General features: G+C 43.3%; 3 protein-coding genes across 3 annotated transcripts; 1 reads left to right on the top strand and 2 right to left on the bottom strand.

Annotated features, from left to right (window-relative positions):
* Nucleotides 1-1,840: 1,840 nt before the first annotated feature.
* On the bottom strand, nt 1,841-3,807 carry cd164l2 (CD164 sialomucin-like 2). Its single transcript, XM_031853640.1, has 6 exons — nt 3,579-3,807; nt 3,076-3,162; nt 2,684-2,776; nt 2,553-2,594; nt 2,174-2,333; nt 1,841-1,917 (listed from the first exon to the last, which is right to left on the bottom strand). Exons 1-6 carry the CDS (start codon nt 3,655-3,657, stop codon nt 1,902-1,904), a joined length of 477 nt encoding a protein of 158 aa, XP_031709500.1. The 5' UTR covers nt 3,658-3,807; the 3' UTR covers nt 1,841-1,901.
* Nucleotides 3,808-6,819: 3,012 nt separating this feature from the next.
* Nucleotides 6,820-9,459, top strand: gpr3 (G protein-coupled receptor 3). The gene is made up of 2 exons (XM_031854284.1): nt 6,820-7,060; nt 8,364-9,459. The coding sequence occupies exon 2, from the start codon at nt 8,390-8,392 to the stop codon at nt 9,380-9,382; it is 993 nt and encodes a 330-aa protein (XP_031710144.1). The 5' UTR covers nt 6,820-7,060; nt 8,364-8,389; the 3' UTR covers nt 9,383-9,459.
* A 980-nt stretch (nt 9,460-10,439) lies between these two features.
* On the bottom strand, nt 10,440-17,389 carry wasf2 (WASP family member 2). Its single transcript, XM_031854283.1, has 9 exons — nt 17,273-17,389; nt 16,073-16,236; nt 15,778-15,912; nt 15,455-15,608; nt 14,564-14,681; nt 14,126-14,247; nt 13,319-13,462; nt 12,567-13,045; nt 10,440-11,825 (listed from the first exon to the last, which is right to left on the bottom strand). The coding sequence occupies exons 2-9, from the start codon at nt 16,203-16,205 to the stop codon at nt 11,668-11,670; spliced, it is 1,443 nt and encodes a 480-aa protein (XP_031710143.1). The 5' UTR covers nt 16,206-16,236; nt 17,273-17,389; the 3' UTR covers nt 10,440-11,667.
* Between the last annotated feature and the right edge of the window lie 251 nt (nt 17,390-17,640).

Raw genomic sequence — 17,640 nt, 5'->3', positions numbered from 1 at the left:
GCAGTGGGCGGAACAAAGTTGCTTAAAACTGTGCGTGCATGTGTGTTTAAGATTGATAGATTGATACGGTGTGTTTGTTTGAACGTATGATATGACTCACACACTCTCACACACACACACACACACACACACCGATATTTTACCAAATGGCAGGGTGGAGGTGGGAAATAGTTCTCCTCCTTGTAGCTGTCCACACCCGCTTAACACACATTTGCCCAAACACTGAGGCTGCTGCTGCACCTACTGTAGCCTTCTACACACACACATATGCACGCATATGCAAACATCACGCAGATCTATGCGTGTTTTAAAGGGAGTACAGCCAGCAGCACGTGAGGCCTGCCTCAACTTTAGTGTGACAACGTGTGTGTTCCCTTTTTCTCGTTGGAAATGTATTTGTGTGTGTTGGGGGAGGGTGCATTCAGAGTGTAAAAGACCTGTATTCAGTCCCGTCCTTTGTCAACAAACTTGGATGACAGCCACACACTGCCCAGTTGGGAAACTTTTTTGTGTGAGCTTATTCAAGCCTGCGTAGGTCCTGGCTCAGACAGCGCTTGGTGCATTCAACCAGCCATCCTGCTGCTCCCCTAGGCCTCCATCAGCTCTCTGTCCCTGCGGCATGCTGGGATCCCTACCGACACTCATACATGTAAGGATTAGTAGGTGATTCTTATAGCGGATACTGACTGTCTGAGTATGGTCACACCCAAATTACAGCAGAATCAGTTCACTCACTCTGCTGGTATGGGTAAATATGCACTCAGCATATACTGTACAATCTCTTACACCAATTACCAACTCCTCATTTGAATGCAAAAAAGCACACACACACAAAGAAACAAGTATTTATTCTTAGTTTATTCAGGCTGCCAGCCTATTTAAGTATTTTCACGCGAATGGCATCACAAAAAAAATAAGTTAATTTTAAACTTAACCAGCATTACCATAAGTAAACAGGGTCACATCACATCTCTTTGAACTGTTATTAAAGGGTTAAAGCTGCTATGTATATGATATAAATATGAGCAGTCAAAACAGAAATCTCCTCCATGAAATTGAGTTTATAAAAAAGACTCTGAGCTGTTGACAAGTCAAAACAAAAACACTCACAAATCAAAGGAGAAGTGCTCAATGTTGTAAGTATACATTCTGCTACTACTATTGCTTAGATAATCTAGTATAAATGTTGCCAAAGGTGGGGTCTAGGACATCTCCAAGAGATGTTTCCTTAGGGTCCACAGTTAAATTATTTAACTCACTGCAAGTAAATAAATTAAAGATATAATATACATAAATAGTAGCATTTTTGGTTTCAATAAAACACTATAAAGTTATGCCGCTCCACATGAAACATACATGTCCTCTGAGATGATAAACAAAGTCATTCAGAGTCTCATTTTGGTTTATTTTAGGATTTTTGAAAAAGGTCTAAGTGACCTTGACTGTTATGACCTACTGTCTACATTGGGATTGTATCGCTCTTTCCCACAACCACACTGTACTATTTACACAGTTGAAACAGCTCACTGGATAGTTGCTTGTTGTTTGTAAGAGAACAAACGCTCAACATGTTCTTGTGGTGAAAATTGATGGTGGGTTTAGTCACAAAGGTGAGAGCCTTTTTGTTTCTCATTTCTCTGATTGTATGAATACAGCCAAAATGTCTCCAGAATATAAATACTATACAAACACAGTGAGCACATGCAGAGACACTCGTTACACAATGTGATATTCTGAGAAAACATGTCCTCTTATAAACACACCCATCCCGCAGGGGTATACACAAATTAGTGACAGGACCTCGGGGGGGGGGGGGGGAAACACTCTTGCCGTCAGAAGTCGATGCGTCACTGCTCTGCTGTCCTCCAGCCTCGCCTGTTTGCCCTTCAGACATCTTGTCTTCATTGTGGCTGCTCTCTGTATGAAGACAGGCATAATTTTGATGTGGACAGATGGGGTTCGTGATCAGAATCAAAATACAATCTAGAGGGGCGTTAAAGGGGAATCCCGCTGTACATCGCCTGCTGTTGATCACTCCTGCCACCAGAGGCTGCTGTTGCACCAACAGACTGCCCCTTAACTCAGTGACACTTTCACATTTACATGCACATACTTAAACTAATACAGTCACGCTAAATTCTCTGTTCTCTAACACCTACGTGGACAAACTCACATGGGGTCGTAGGTGCTCTGCTCTTTGGATTTGAGGAAGCGCATGGCGAAGAAGCCGCCCGCCTGCACACACAGCACGAGTATGATGCCTCCGATGAAACTGGACATGTCAAACTTGGCCTGAGAGAACTCTGGGGATGAGTTGGTGTTACTTCCATCACCTGGAGGGTAAGATAAGGAAGAGGCTGATGGCTTTACAGTCAGTGAAACTACATGAAAGCAGTGTGTGGTGGGAAAAGACAAGACTGTCAGCTTTTTTTCCTGGTGGAATTGAATAGGCATTGTGGAACATTTTACTCAGCTCTTATCGGAATAATGAATGTCTGACGCAAGAGAGAGGGAAGGGGGTGGGAGGGGATGATGGTGTCGATACAATTTACCTGAGTCACCTTCACCTCCTCCATCAGCGACAGTCTCGACAACTGGGAAATAAAAAAGGTGACAAGAAATGACAGTTACTGAGGTTGCAGATAAAGAAGTTGTGTTGATTCTGGAGTGTATTGTTTGCTACCTGAGCACAATTCAGACACTCTAGTCCAGCTACAGTTCATGCCGTTGTCTGCCGAGTTACCCTCATCAGTCATACACATGCCTGTATCATTACCTGAGCGAGAGAGAACAAGCATTTTTTTAGTATGTGTGTGTATGTGTGTGTGTGTGTGTGTGTGTGTGTGTGTGTGTGTGTGTGTGTGTGAGTGAGTTCGCGTGTCTCATGTGTGCGTTCCTGGCATACTAAATAATTCAGTCATCTTGTACAAACCAGGGAAGCTTATGTTACAGCAGCTTTGATGATTGAATTACTATCAGAGGTCAGGGGTGTGTGTGTCTGTATGTGGTGTGTGTGTGCGTCTGTATGTCGTGTGTGTGTGTGTGTGCGCGTGCGTGTGCGTGTGTGCGTGTCACCATTTGGACAAAGCCTCCAGACACAGCCTGTCAGGTTGAGCATGGAATCGCCAACACACAGGTCACATGACTCGGCTTGAGAACAATCTGTAGGAGGGACAAAACTGGCAATCAAATGGTTGCACAATTATCTTCCCACAGACACATTTTAACAGCTTTATTATTGCAAGACGTCCCGCCAGTCTGATAGGCAAAAGCAAGTAGGCAACATTGTCAAGTAATGCCAAAGAAAAGATAGCAGATTCTCATTCACCTCTCATATTTTTTTACTTGTTGTTGGCTTGAGAGAAAAACTAGAGAATAAGCCATCATTACGGTAAACAAGAGGAGATGTTATCAGGGAAAGACTCTTGAAGGAGATGAAATGGTGGCAACAAGCCAGTCAAGGAAAGGAGACATCAGATGCCAAGTGTTGGAAGACACACCAACAGTTTTCTGACCAAATGCACTGAGATGGTCACACAGTAACACAATAAATGAAAGACATGTGGATGGACCCATACCTGACTGTGAGTACACAGAGGGAACCACTGCTAGAATCAGCAGTGTGGAGAAGAGGACCTTTGACACCAACTGTTGCATCCTGACAGCCACAGATCACCAACACCTGCAAACGACAGCTGAAGATGTTTGGTGCTTGGAGAGGAATTAGTATCAACAAAAAGGTTTTGATTAAAATATCTTCTGTAAGTCCTCAAAAAGGTATCCAATAGTTGCAAATGGAGATATGGCTCCTGGCTGGGACACAGAGAGAAAGACAGGAGACACAGAGATCTGTGTAACATGAGCAATACACCCAAACCTGGTTTCCTGGCAACCAATTGGCCCACCTCAACCCTCCTGAAATACACACCTGTTTGAATGGAGTGACACCTGGTTACTTCGGCCGGCAGTGCACACACACATGCACACACACACACACACCAGTGTTCACACATATGTCCTTACAAACACATAAACAATGGTGGGATGAATGGGAAGAATAACTGCACATTCACGTACAAATATTTGCAATCAATTGATCTTTACCATTATTTAGCATTTTCCTTTCACACTACTCACATTCTCAAACAGAATGTTCTAAGACAGTGGGTCCAAACCTGGGGCCCCAAGATCAATCTGAAGGGTCACAAGATCATTTAAGAGATACATGGGAGACAGAAGAAACGAGTTCAAATAAGGTTTATCCTCTGAGCACCATGAATGTGTGAACCAAAGATATGAGATATTTCAGTGTGGACCATAGAGCACCACCATGAGTAAAGTACATTTCCGATACACAACATTTTATTTTTGTCTGATGTTTTTCTTCTTAAAGAGAACTACAATATACTTTCACCTATCCAGGCCTCTATAAAGGCGGAGGAGAGGAAAAATGTGACAAGGAATGTCAAGTCTTTATTTGACCTTTCACAAGTCAATTAAAGGTGGCAGAATTCAATTTGGCTCTGTTTTTCCTGTGAAGGCTCAAACTATTTTATAAGTAGGCATCTGCTAAAAAAATGTCTGGTTGAGACAGGATATCATTACTATCAGGGGCTTCATTTTAATCAGGGATGTGTCTCATACAGTCCAGTTAGGACAGCTAAATTTATAATGCAGTGTGAATGCTTTTGAAACACACACTGACGTTGGCATGCAACTACGTACAGACAGCATGTGCGTCAGTATCCTAGCATCACCTTAAATGTGTCATTGACTGTGATGAGGTGCTACCCTAGCACTTGTCAATCAATCAATAATTGACTCGACAAACAACTTAGACAACATACTCATTAATGTCTGCATTACTTTTCCCTGCAAGCACAAATGAGACAAGAGCAAATGTGAAAAATCAGACAAATAATTGGTTCACAAATCAATACTGTCACAACTATTAAGACATGATCGGAATAGACAGCATTCGGACCCAAGACAGAAGGTCTGACCAAGGCTATTATTGCTATTGATTGATTTCTGATTGATAAATTGTGGAATGGTGACGTGGAAATCAAACAACCAAAGGGGTTTCAGACTGCCCTAGGCTCCATAACTCCCAGCTATACCCCTGCATACAGATGTGCAAATGCACCTGAACAAAAAGTGCAAGCGCTCTGACTGCAAAGTGTTGCTTTGGGACGTGCACTGAGTCATAGCCCGGGCCGCCAGTTTTCAAAATCAAGTGCATTGAGTCACGACACAGTTTTCAGCTTTATGCAATGAATTCCACCATCACTACTTCCTCCACTCACACCGACGTAGCTCATGCCCTCCCACATCTCACATGCTCTCTCACACATTGTCTACATGGGTGCGGGTGGCTGTTTTGTGTGTGGGCGTGCTAAAAAACCACAAAGAGATTTTCCGCATCCCCGTCGAACACGATCTCCTCCTCCACTGATGCTCCCACTGCTGGCAAAAAAAATCGACGCACCAGCTTAAAAATAGTATTTAATGCTGCATTTTAAAGCCAATGGTGGCAACATAATATGTTGGTATTAGGACAAATACATATATAACTGAATAAAAGACATTAATGCAAGGATATAATATGGGAATCCACCACAATGTGTTTCATTCGTGAAAATCACAAGGACACAAATAATATCCCTTATAATATTCTCTAGTTATGTGATTTACATTTTTTTGTATTATCAAATCTTCCATGAAAAATTGGACATCCAGGATAGGTCCTCAGGTAAGACAAGCAGCTGTAATTTTGGAGAAATCTGAAGTTGCTCGACATTTTGAAGGTGACAAGTGTTGCGCCTCAGATCCTTTAAATTACGTAGGTGGGCTGTGTTGGCAGGAAGTGTGTCCTAATATGGCTCGAGAAGGACGAGATTCTGGGGGAATCTCGTTAGCGTATTGATATGCGCGACCACGCAGACAAACGCCCAGACCATCCTGCAGCACCCACGCTCACTATCAAACCGGGGAAGCCTTGAATCCCCTGCTGCTGTTAAGATACTGTATAAGGCAGAGTAAATTGTTGCTGTTCTTGGTTTTGTTTATCCTCACCATTCACATCTTAGCACATGCGAACAGGCACGGTCCTATAAGATTTCTAAATTATCTAAGGGTTATTATTTAATTATTATTATTATACATATAGATATAAAGATACGTTTTTTTTAAATGAGGCGTTTATTCAAGTCTGTGATTCATTTTGAGGCTGCTCATCCCCAAGTAATAATAATACAAATAATGATACCAATAATACAATAAAAACAACAATAATAACAAGACACAATATATGTAGGTTTTGACTATGGAACGGGGCAATTATGTCCTTATCCGTTCAATTAGGTGGATAGTTTTCCCTTGAAGAGTCAACTACAGATTATTGTTGCTCTGCAAAACATCTCTCCCCATGACTCATCCTGATGCGTTTCAGCACCATGGACAGCGCCATGCCCTAAACTCTGCAGCTCCACACCTCTGAGCCCTGCCCAACACAAAACACTATCGTCTCATTCAACCAGCCCCGGGGTCTTATTCAGAAAATCTGTGTGTGCTGGAGGGGAAGGGATCTATTGGTGGTCATTATTTACAAGAAACAAGAGCAAGAGTGAACCGCAGTGGGAGGGGCGACAGAGTTGCCGCATTTTTCTGAATGAAATTACTCCCTTTACACCCCCTCCCCTCTCCCCGTATCGTCAATGTCGGTAGCTCATTGGTCGAGCCTTCCAGTCATTGACGTCAGACAGCCTCTCTTGTGGATGAATCCGCGCGCAAGAGCACCCATTCTGCCTTCCATGAGCGCTTCGGAGAGATTGAAGAAAAGGAGATGCACGAGACGCCAAGTGAGACTTTGGCGCAACTTTGATGAAGACAGGAGCACGGGGCGGTGTCACACACAGGGACTCTCATCCTTATTTAGACTGGAACCGAGCATCACTGCGGACAGCATCACCACATCTCCATCATTTGGCTTGGATCTTGTAAGAGGAGAGAGCAAATCTGTTTAACTCTTGCAAGGGAATCGCGGAATCGCGTTAGTAAGGTAAGATTAATAATCTATTATATGTATTTATAGCACGTGTGTGTGCGATGTGTGTGCTTGTGTCAGGGACATCCTCCGTGTCGCAATGAACCTGCAATTGTATTATACAACAGGGTCTTCCGCACGGGGGAGTGGGATACACCTCCTCTCCTTGAGGATGAAAGATCCTTGATGCATTTAAACCCTCTCCATAAGCCAAAAATAAATAAACTTAAAATATCCACAATGTTTTACATGGTGTGGAGTTTCCTTTCAGTGACGTGCGGTACAGTTTGACATGTGCTAAAGAACAAGCAGACCATAAAGAGCACAGGCATCTTAACCTTGTAACGGGCCAATTCTTTAAATAGCCCGATCAATAGCACGAGCTCTCTCATTAACATATGCAGTTTTAACCAGCCACATCATAAAAGATATTTAAGATGTTTGATGCTCCTGAAACGTGTGCAGGAGAATAAACAATGGTTGGACGCAAGTACCTGCACGGATTCCGATTGACGTGCTAACAAAAACAAAAAAAAGCAATCAATGACAGCGTAATTATGCATTCGTGTTTTGGTAACTCTATCTATTAAGTTGAACTGAGCCTTCATATTGATTGACTACTTGCGTGACTACCCGCAAAATGGTGACGTCAGTGACACTTCAGAGCAGGTTTAGCCTAATATACAAAAAATCATTTGAGATCATTAAAAAAAATAAAAATGTGAGCATATTTACAGGCTGAAAAACAATTAAGTGCAATTTCAAAATGGGTCCTTACAAAAAATGCCAGCCTAGAATGGTGCTCATAATCTGTATTTTGTATTTGTTTGTGTTCTGTAAATACATATTTTGTATTGCAGTGTAAAGGCTAGTTTATTATTATTATCATCTTTAAAGCTCATCCAGGCACAAGATGGGTTTAGGCTATGAATTAGTTCAACTGGAAATAGAACCATATATGTAGCATATTAGTTTAATCAATGATTACTGTATGCTTGTTTATCTAACTGAATAAATATATATATTTGTTTTAATCCCTCTGTATAATAATAATAAAAAACAATAAAAGACAAAATAACTAGGAGCAAGAAGGGCTTGACAATCGTAAATGGTCTACCACTTAATGCACTGATAGTGATTGTTAGCTCAACTGCTTTACTCTTCTGCTCTACTGGATACCACATCTGGCCTCCAGCAGCTCCACAGAATGAAACCACAGCTTCTGATCAAAGAAAGGCTGTTTAATGGACCGATGGAGAAGCCAATGACCCATTAAAGCTAATGCCAACATCTCTCTCCTTTTTTCTCTCTCTCTTAGGTTGTTTGTGTGACTGCTGAAAAGCCATGACCCTGAACGTCTCTGACCTAGGCTGGGATGAGTCCTCAGGGGCAGAACCCTTCTCTCCTTTAGACCAACTGGGCAGCTCATCTACGTATGAAGTCCCGCCCCTCACAGTGTGGGGCGTGGCCCTGTGTGTATCAGGAACTCTCATTGCCACTGAAAATGCAGTAGTTGTCACCACCATCTTGGCCACCCCGTCTCTTCGTGCACCTGTTTTCCTGCTGCTTGCTAGCCTCGGATTGGCCGATCTCCTGGCAGGTGTTGCTTTGATCTTGCACTTCCTCTTCCTGTTCTGCGTTGAGCCCAGTGATTGGTCAGAATTGCTGACCTCAGGACTGCTGGTGACATCACTGACTGCCTCGCTCTGTAGCCTGATGGGTGTTGCTTTGGACCGATACCTGTCCTTAAGCCACGCCCTCACCTATGGCTCAAGCCAATCCCGTCACAGAGCCGCCGTCCTCCTGCTGCTGGTCTGGTTGGGCGCATGTGTCATTGGGGCGGGACCTGCAATGGGATGGCACTGTCTGGGAGAGCCAAACTCCTGTTCTGTAGCGCAACCTCTGACCCGGACATACCTATCGTTGCTGTGTGGTGGCTTCCTGGTGGTTGTAATGGTAACCCTGCAATTGTACGCTGGGATCTGTCGAGTGGCAAGGCGGCATGCCCACGCCATCGCTACCCAGAGGCACTTCCTTCCTGCCAAACACTCATATGCAAGCAAACACAGCAGTGGAAGGGGCTTCTCGCGGTTGATCGTGATCCTCAGTGTGTTTGTGGGCTGCTGGATGCCTTTCTCCCTCTGGGGGCTGCTAGGAGATGCATCCAGCCCTCCTCTGTACACCTATGCCACCTTGGTGCCGGCGGCGGGCAGCTCGCTGCTGAACCCGATACTCTACAGTCTAAGAAACAAAGACATTCGTAAGGTGCTGCTCCAGGCCTGCTGCCCGCACAAATGCACACAAAACACACACATACACTACCCCGTCGATGTGTAGACTGCCAAACCTCGCCAGACTCAAACCGCCACACAATCTATGCTAGACATATCACTGTTTGTGTGCCAAGATACACACATAGCTGCATTGACTATCATCCAGAACCAGAACATGAAGTCACACACATGCAAGAAGCACTTCTCCGGGAGATGAAGTCCCTCTGCAAATCAGATTGTTCTGCACTGTCCTGGCTGGTAGCGATTTTGGGACTAAACATACTGTCTCGTGTGTACTTTGTGCCTCATCCTCAGTCAATTGTAGCTCCACTGGATCCCCAGACTGAAACAATCACAGGGACGCTCTGTAGAACCTCACTCATAGAAAGTGGATTCAATCACCATTGGCACTTTAAAAAGGGGAGGAAGGGTTTGGTTTTACATGTAAGCCTATCGCAATGTAATGAAATGTGATCCAAAGCCCAATTTTATTTACTTGAATGTCGAAAACACAATGTTCTAGATCTTCTGAGATTCTATTTTGCACATGCTGTTGAAGGCAGTTTGAAGGTACTGACCATATGTTTGGGTTGCACAGCCTTTTTGAAATGAATGAATATTTTATATCGATGAATAATAAATATGCTTTTTTTCTCTACCGGGCGACGTCAGCACTCTTCTCTTTACTGCTGCTGAGGCTTTCAGTACGTTTGTCTCCGTCTCTCACTCTTGAACACGATTAGGCACAGACTGCTGCGCTCTATTCCTGTATCCTAAATTATTTGGTGGCTAAAGCAACATTCAACATTATTACCATCACTCTGCATCCACTGCGCCCTTCTAAAACCTACAAAGCAGGCTTGGTGTGAGGATAAAGCGATTATGTAAGAGGTTTTCTCTCTTCTCCTACTCAATTTCTGAACTTTAATCCAATTGATTCATTTTCTCGCTCCCTACACAGTCGGCACTGTGAGAAGGTGTCCACCACTGATAGGAAGAAGATGAGTCACGGATAAAGCATGAGCAGTCTAATGCCAAGGCTCAACATTCTTGGGAACTTTGTTATTCAACACATCACAGCATACACACTATTCATTCGCACTGGAAAGAAATCTAAACAATCAGTGTAATTCACTCCATCTTTATTGAAATAACAATAATCATATGCAAATGTAAGGCAGGAGAAGCTTTGGCAAAGCATGCTGTGCGATTGTGCGTTAACACAGGTGGATGTCAAATAAAAAGGCACTTGAGAAATATGTGGTCCTCACTAAACATCAGTCGGCTCCACATTTCACACATCGTCGGCAGCTGATAATATTTTTGGAAGAAGCGGATCAGTGGCCAGTGTGGATAACCAAAATAAACCTGCACTGACACTGAAATGCAGTATAAAAAAGGCACTTATCAGACAGCAGGCCAAGTGCTGCCCGAGTCTACACAGAGCAGTGATTAAAGCACAAGAGCCGAGTTAATCCCCAGAAAAATTTCAAAAGAAAATTCTGCAGGAAGGAAACGCGTAATAAACACAAAGAGAATGTCTGCATATGTTCAGTATCTCATCAAACACCCCAGGTGTCTGCCATGAGCCAACACTTTCTCCGTCACGCTGAATAATTAATTCATGAATTTATTTATAAACTACAACCGTGTTTCATCCACAAGTGATGAGTGTTCCCGTGACAACCACAGAAAGAAAGAATTGAAAAAAGTGATTAAAAAAAATGGTGCTTTAAAAAGGGATATGAAAGGATTGCATAATTATCTTTAGATATGATTCGATATGTTACATAAACTTTACATGTACTTTATCATATAATCTACGAGTGAGAATGTTTTGACGATAGTTTGTGTCTTTCTACCGAGCAGATGCAGATACTGTGCTCCCTCTCGATTATCCTTTGCCGTAATATCCTTAAGCAGATAAAATCAGACGTTTAGCCGACAGCAGAAGGCGCCTGACTCTAATATACGCCGAGATAAAGACAGAGTTGATCCGTTTACGCACAGACTCAGCAGAGAGACGTGCGTCATATAACATTCACATCAATAACAGCGCCGTGTCGCTCAATAGAAGCAAATGGGGACACAACCAGGCGCACTCACACTCCATCTCTGGACCGTTGCACTGCTCGGAATAATGTTGGATAAATAAGAAAACAAATGGTTCAAGGAATGTGAACTTGCACATACAATGTGTGCATAACGCACTCAAACTCTGACACACACAGAACAGGGAACCCTGCTGCACTGCTGCTTAAGAATGTGATTTGAATGGAAATACGAAGATGTTGTTGAAGGCTGAGGAAAGATACAGAGGTGGTCGTGAAGGTGAAAAGGGAACGGCTATTACTCGGACCACTCTTCATCGTCAAACTCCGAGGAGTCATCCTCGCTGTCGCTGCACTCTACAGCGATACGACGGGACAGGATGGCAGCCACATCGTTGCCAAAGTGATCCCTCTTCTCCTGCTCCCGCTGGGCCTCCGTTTTACGCAGGTTGAAACCTAAAAGGGTGTAAGTGAGGACAGTCAGGGAGTGTGCGCCTCACAACAGCAATTATATTCCTTTGAGGACAAATTAGCTCGCAATAAAAGCCGTAATTTATGACAACGGGTATATTTTAGACCAAAGCAGTGGTGGAAGATGTAATCAGTTCCCTTATATTTAGGTAAAAGTAGTACCAGCAGGTAAAAATACTTTGTCACAAGCAAAGGTTCTACATTACATAATTATTATGAGCAAAGTGTACTTAAGGTGCCCTGTAGAGTTTTTAGCCACTAGTAACACCATGTAGTAAAGTTTTTACAAGTGGGTTCCTGTTTTGTTTGCACGTCCGAACACGCAGCAAAGTATTAATTTAATTTATTCATTCATTCATCAAATTTAGAGCCCTATATCACTATTTTCCATACGACTCACTTTGTCATATTTTGTGGTCTGGCGCTTCAAAATGTATACAACGGGGAAACTGATTGCGAGACGTGGTTTTACATCAATATATGATGGTGGCTAAAACAAAGCTAGCTAAAGACTTGGCTAACGATAGTGGAATTTAGCTCATGTTAACTGCATTTGTTGAGCAAATCAAGCCATGCGAAGCTTTTTGTGATTATGAACACGATGAACAACATGCAGCAGGCAATCAACTGTAGTTTGTAAAAAGTCGAGAGGCCAGACCACTGAAGTGAGTAAACCAAGATCAAGATCTTCCCTTCTATGTTGATCCGTTTCCTGTAGTGTCTCACCTTGTCGGATGGCCTGCAGCAGGTCAGTACGAGGATCATCAACAGGCTCTGGCGGAGGTTTAGGAGCAGAGCTAGGTTGCGCCCCACCACCGGAGGGAGGAGGGGGAGCAGAGTTGCCAAAAGATGAGGGAGGTGGGCCAGGGGGAGGTGGTGGAGGAGGAGGGGGTGGACCACCGCCACCTGCAGGCATAGGTGGTGGTGGAGGAGGAGGAACATTGGACATAGCAGGTGGAGGAGGGGGAGCAGGTGGGGAGGGATAGCCAGATGGAGAGGAGGAGAACGGAGGAGGGGAAGGTGTGGAGTCGAAGCCGGGGGGAGGTGGGGGAACCCCAAAGCCAGAGGGTGGAGGAGGGGGAGGAGGTGCAGGGGGAGGGGCGAGGTTGGGGCGAGAGTTGGCATTGGGAGAGGTCATGGGAGGAGCAGGAGGTGGGTGGTTTGGACTCTTCGGGGTTGGAACTCCGTATCCTCCGTCATTATACCTGCAAGTGAGTTAAAGATTGAAGTTAAATGACTAAATGGACCCTTCATTTGCCTCCAATCAACCTTCAATTTCTTTGCAGCTGCAATCTCAGCCTACTCATTAAAGAGGCTGAAAGTGAACAGCAGGTTTATGATCTATTTTGCTAATGTTGAACCCTATACTTAAGAGGATGTGTTTAGGACTGCAGTACAATTGTACAGTACACGTGTAGCTGTACATTCAGCACATGTTGGCAGGGATCGGCAGCGTGTGTGGGCAAGATGCTACTTACGCCATGTCTGGAGGTGGAGGAGGCAGGAAGTCATCAGTGCCAGGCGGAGAGAGAGGGGAGCAGGGTTCATAAGCGTAGGAGCTGGAACTCATCTCAAAGCCGTCTCCAGATCCAATACTGCCATTTAGGCCCTCAGAAGAATTCCTGAAAACAAATTTAAGACATTACTTGTTTTTTGTCATCTTGATTTTTCTGAATCCTTGACATGCAAAGGACCGTGGTGATTATAGCATCTACAGACCTCAACAGCAGTTGTGGGTCATGTACTCTTTGTTCAGAAGTACACAGCACACAAATAGTGACGCTGAAACACAGCTATTTAAATAGCACAAACTATAGTCTTTGAGATTGTTTTCCTCGTGAGGCCTGGCTTGTAATTGAGTTATAAAACAAATCAAATGGTAAATCACTTTTAAAACAGACTGTTGTTTATGTGCTCTTCATTGTGTTTTTTTATTCTATATTCTCTTATTTCCCATTAATTTGATAAAAATGTACCGACGAATAAATGACCTACAGCAGAAAAACACTCTGGTCTGCTGTGACTCATGCCTTTGTTTACTGCCATTTGCCATTGACAGTGAACGTCACACCCCAACCCCCTGAGAACATTTGCAGACAGGACATACCAACCGTATCACTGTGTACAGATTGGTTGATAAGACAGGAGACAGTGGAATGTACCATGCATGTGGCCCTTCTGTACTTTAACTGTGTCAACTACAGAGAATGACTGTATTCATCACTCTTTACTTATTGCTGGGCAGCATAGACTTCCCCCCCACGTCACAGACTCTCTCAACTTACATCAAATCGTTCTTTGGCACCATAAACTCCTCCCCCATCTTTCGGCGTTCCCATTCATCCTTCCTGGTCTTGATCTTTCGCGGGTTGAGTGTCCGTTGGTTAAGATGGTCTTTCTTCTCCTTCTACTCAGAAAGGAAAGAGTGAAAAAGAGTCACAGAGGGTTGGATACGAATGCCTTTAATCGATGTGACCTATGACGTCCACTTGTTTCAACCAAATCGCTGTCATGTTACTTGTTTTGTGTGTATGAACATACGACAAGACACTTTTATTGTCATTGAAGGCATACAAACGAAAATCACATTTTAGCAACTTTCAATGAGCAGCCGCAGGAGAGCAAGACGATAAGATAGAAACAAGCAGGACAAAAACAAGATAATAAATACTTAAAAAGGCGATGCACAACAAGTTAGATATGAGAATGTTTGTGCGTCTCACTCTGTGCTTGCGTCTCTCCTTCATGATGTCCTTGGTGTCCTGCAGCATCTTCTCCTTCCACAGTTCAAAGAAGTAGGAGGGATCAGTGTAAAACTTCAGGGCCTCCTTCCCATCATCCCTGTAAACAACCGTTTTAAGAACATTATCGTGACATTCGGGTCTCAGCTACACTTTGTGTTATCCTGTGTAAACACACATGCAGAACATACAGTGTCTGCTGACAGATCTTTAACTGCCTTATGTGTACTAACAGTGTACTAACAAGCCATAATCACACTTCCCCTTTTAAAGGCCAACACAAGAAACTACACATTCAAACCAGTCACACAGAGAGTCTTTGTAACATAATGGTACAAGCTTACACACTCACTCTGCTCATCATTGAGGACACTGTTGCAGTTACTGACGATATAGATTCCACCCGCAGCCCCCTTCTGTGCGTGTTCCTAATTAATTATACTTCCGATGACATTAATATTAAGTTAATATTCAAGATCTCAAGGACACGTGTCAGCTGGATTGTGTGACATTTGGTTGTTTTCCCCACATAGGTGTCTTCAGTGCTGCTTGATTTAGTATACTTAGAAGCAGAGACATTTCATTTTAACATCAATGTAATTAAGTCTAACTGTGAATTGTTTGCTTGTTGGTTACAAAAGTTGTCGTCCAAACAAATCAAGAACTGCCTGAACACCAAAGTTGGTCAAAATAAATGTCTCTTTCACATGTTGACACACTAATACACAATAATAAAGAGTCCTGCATCCGCATGATGAATCTCAAGGATCCTGTAAAAGAGGACTACATGCCTCCCGAGAAACAGGATAGACATACCGGCACATTTTACATTTTTATGATACATAGCCATGGAGGTGCATCTGTGAGCCTTACCGGTATTGGCTGAGGTTGTTGAGTGGTGGGGGCGGATTACAGGTTTTGTAGGTGTCCTGTACAGGCATTGGCAGAGACGGCCTGGTGAACAACTGCTGGTCCTGGGTCAGACTGCTGCGGAAGGCCTTACGGGTAGTGATGGCCTGCAGAGAGACTGAGAGAAAAACAGACAGATGAAAGGGAGATATTCTAATATGGAAGCTGTGTGAGTCAGTGTAAACATGTTACATTATATGTTATATTTAGCCGTATTCAAAATGATGAACTACTAACATTGATGAACACTAACATCAGTAGTAACAGTAACATGTGGGAGTACTTACCCTCCTCTTCTTTGGGGTCCAGCTGGGTGACTTTAACCTGCAGACTATCCACTCTATCTCCCAGTGTGTTAACTCTCAGCGCAAATGCTGCAGCCTGGACAAACAGCTCCCCGAACACGTCCTCTGCATATTTGCCTACGCACACACATTATTCCTCGATTACAGTATTTGTCTCACGCATGTGCAATAACCTTTTATAAGTACACACAGCTCATGCACATTTGCCACGTGTTATTAAACATTCACATCATATTTAATGACCGATGACGCCTAAACACAAACAGCAGACACTCACTGAGGCTGCCGAGCTGGCGGATGATGTTGGCCAGGCTGATGTTGGTGACACATTCCAGTTCACTGCGGATGTTGGAAGGGATGGTCTGGCGACACACATGCCGCGGCTCTATATTCCTCGTAACCAGAGGCATGGTGGGACGTTGTAGGTAGAGGGGCCCAACCCTGATGAGGAAGAGGAGGTGAGTCAAAGACATACGAAACAAAAGACAGCCCTAAAAGGTATTACTATCGATTACATACAGCTGTGATACTTGTAAGTCTAGATTTGAAATAATTGAGATTTCAATTAGTTTATTTAATCAACGACAATTTTGATAATAGATTGATCATTTTAAATAATAAGTGCCCGTCGGTAGTTGAAAACAATGTAAATTTAAAAAGGCATCACCATGGGTTTATTAAAATAAGATAAAATTGACAAAGCAATTAATCACAACACAATCAAGATTACCTGATACTAAAATAATTGTTAATTTCATCACTAAATGAGTCACATGCTCTAGTGACCAAGACTGTATAAATAAACCCAGACGGAGCAAAAGCAGAAGCAAAACTAAAGCCTTGAATCCACCCAGTTCATGTGAGACCAGAACATTTATTTATTTACTAACTTAAAAAACAATGTGCAAACTACCAAATTCTGTGCGTGAACGTTCATTTTGACAATGGAAACAGTACCACAAAAAAATCATGAGACGCACTCATGAATGCTCCATATAAAGTTATTCTTCAAAGAATGGTGACGTCATGGCACAGATGTCAATACGAGGTGGATTCATGTCTGCACTTTTCTTTGAGTTGGCACGCACATTGAGGTGGGTATTTTTCAAACATAATGTAACACTTTTATGTTTGAAAAAGTGGAAGTTGTTACAGCTGTATCCAGTTGACACAACGTGTGGTTGGTAATATCTTCGGCAGTAACGTACAGTCAACCGTTCTCTGTAAAATAGACACACTGAATGATGTATGTTTCACTAATAAGTTAACAGTCTTGGATAAACTCTAAGCAAATCAGTCGGGAGCGCTACACTTTTACGCACGAGCTAAAATGGGCTAAAATGTGACATGGGATCTCGGCCTTGTCAGAGCAGGAAGTAACTTGTCGGCGCCTCTTGTCTCGAAGAAACACATAAACAAAAGTGTATTTACACCCTTTACTTTATGGAAACAACACCGGCTAAACATATTTACTTACCGTCAAAAATGGGAAACGCAGAATCTATCTAACGTATACAGTCTGGTTGTTATCGTCTGTCAAGATTTCCACAAGAAATGTTCGGCGGTACAGTACACAGACGAGCTAGACAGATCCCTGAAGTCCCGGGATTGTGAACTTCTGATTGGTCGACCGACTGAGTTCCTCACAGCTGATTGGCTACCGCGCCTGTCACCTGGTTTTGCTGAAAACAGGATGTGGAAATTTCAACGTAAATAGCGCAACTCCACCCTGACTAGTGGCAAACATCTGTCCGTAATTTGCGTAAGGGAGGGTGGAGGCAGACGCACATTCCTAGGTACGCTCCACCGAGTTGGAACGCGTCCGAGGAATGACTGGCATTGGGC

Source organism: Anarrhichthys ocellatus, unplaced genomic scaffold (genome assembly GCF_004355925.1).
Source record: "Anarrhichthys ocellatus isolate YVR2014 unplaced genomic scaffold, GSC_Weel_1.0 scaffold14, whole genome shotgun sequence".
NCBI classification, from domain to species: Eukaryota; Metazoa; Chordata; class Actinopteri; order Perciformes; family Anarhichadidae; genus Anarrhichthys; species Anarrhichthys ocellatus.
The sequence above is the reverse complement of the archived record's forward strand: the minus strand, read 5'-3'. Positions and strand labels throughout refer to the sequence as shown.

Bases quoted from the DNA above. Each gene is read 5' to 3' on its own strand.
- cd164l2 (XM_031853640.1), bottom strand. From the start codon at position 3,657: ATGCAACAGTTGGTGTCAAAGGTCCTCTTCTCCACACTGCTGATTCTA. The intron at 3,163-3,578 runs GTATGGGTCCAT...TCCCTCCTACAG, and splicing joins CTCTGTGTACTCACAGTCAG to ATTGTTCTCAAGCCGAGTCA. The intron at 2,334-2,552 runs GTAAATTGTATC...CTTACCCTCCAG, and splicing joins AGGAGGTGAAGGTGACTCAG to GTGATGGAAGTAACACCAAC.
- gpr3 (XM_031854284.1), top strand. From the start codon at position 8,390: ATGACCCTGAACGTCTCTGACCTAGGCTGGGATGAGTCCTCAGGGGCA.
- wasf2 (XM_031854283.1), bottom strand. From the start codon at position 16,205: ATGCCTCTGGTTACGAGGAATATAGAGCCGCGGCATGTGTGTCGCCAG. The intron at 14,248-14,563 runs GTGAGACGCACA...CTTTCTGAGTAG, and splicing joins AGGAGAGACGCAAGCACAGA to AAGGAGAAGAAAGACCATCT. The intron at 13,463-14,125 runs GTAAGTTGAGAG...ATTTGTTTTCAG, and splicing joins GTGCCAAAGAACGATTTGAT to GAATTCTTCTGAGGGCCTAA.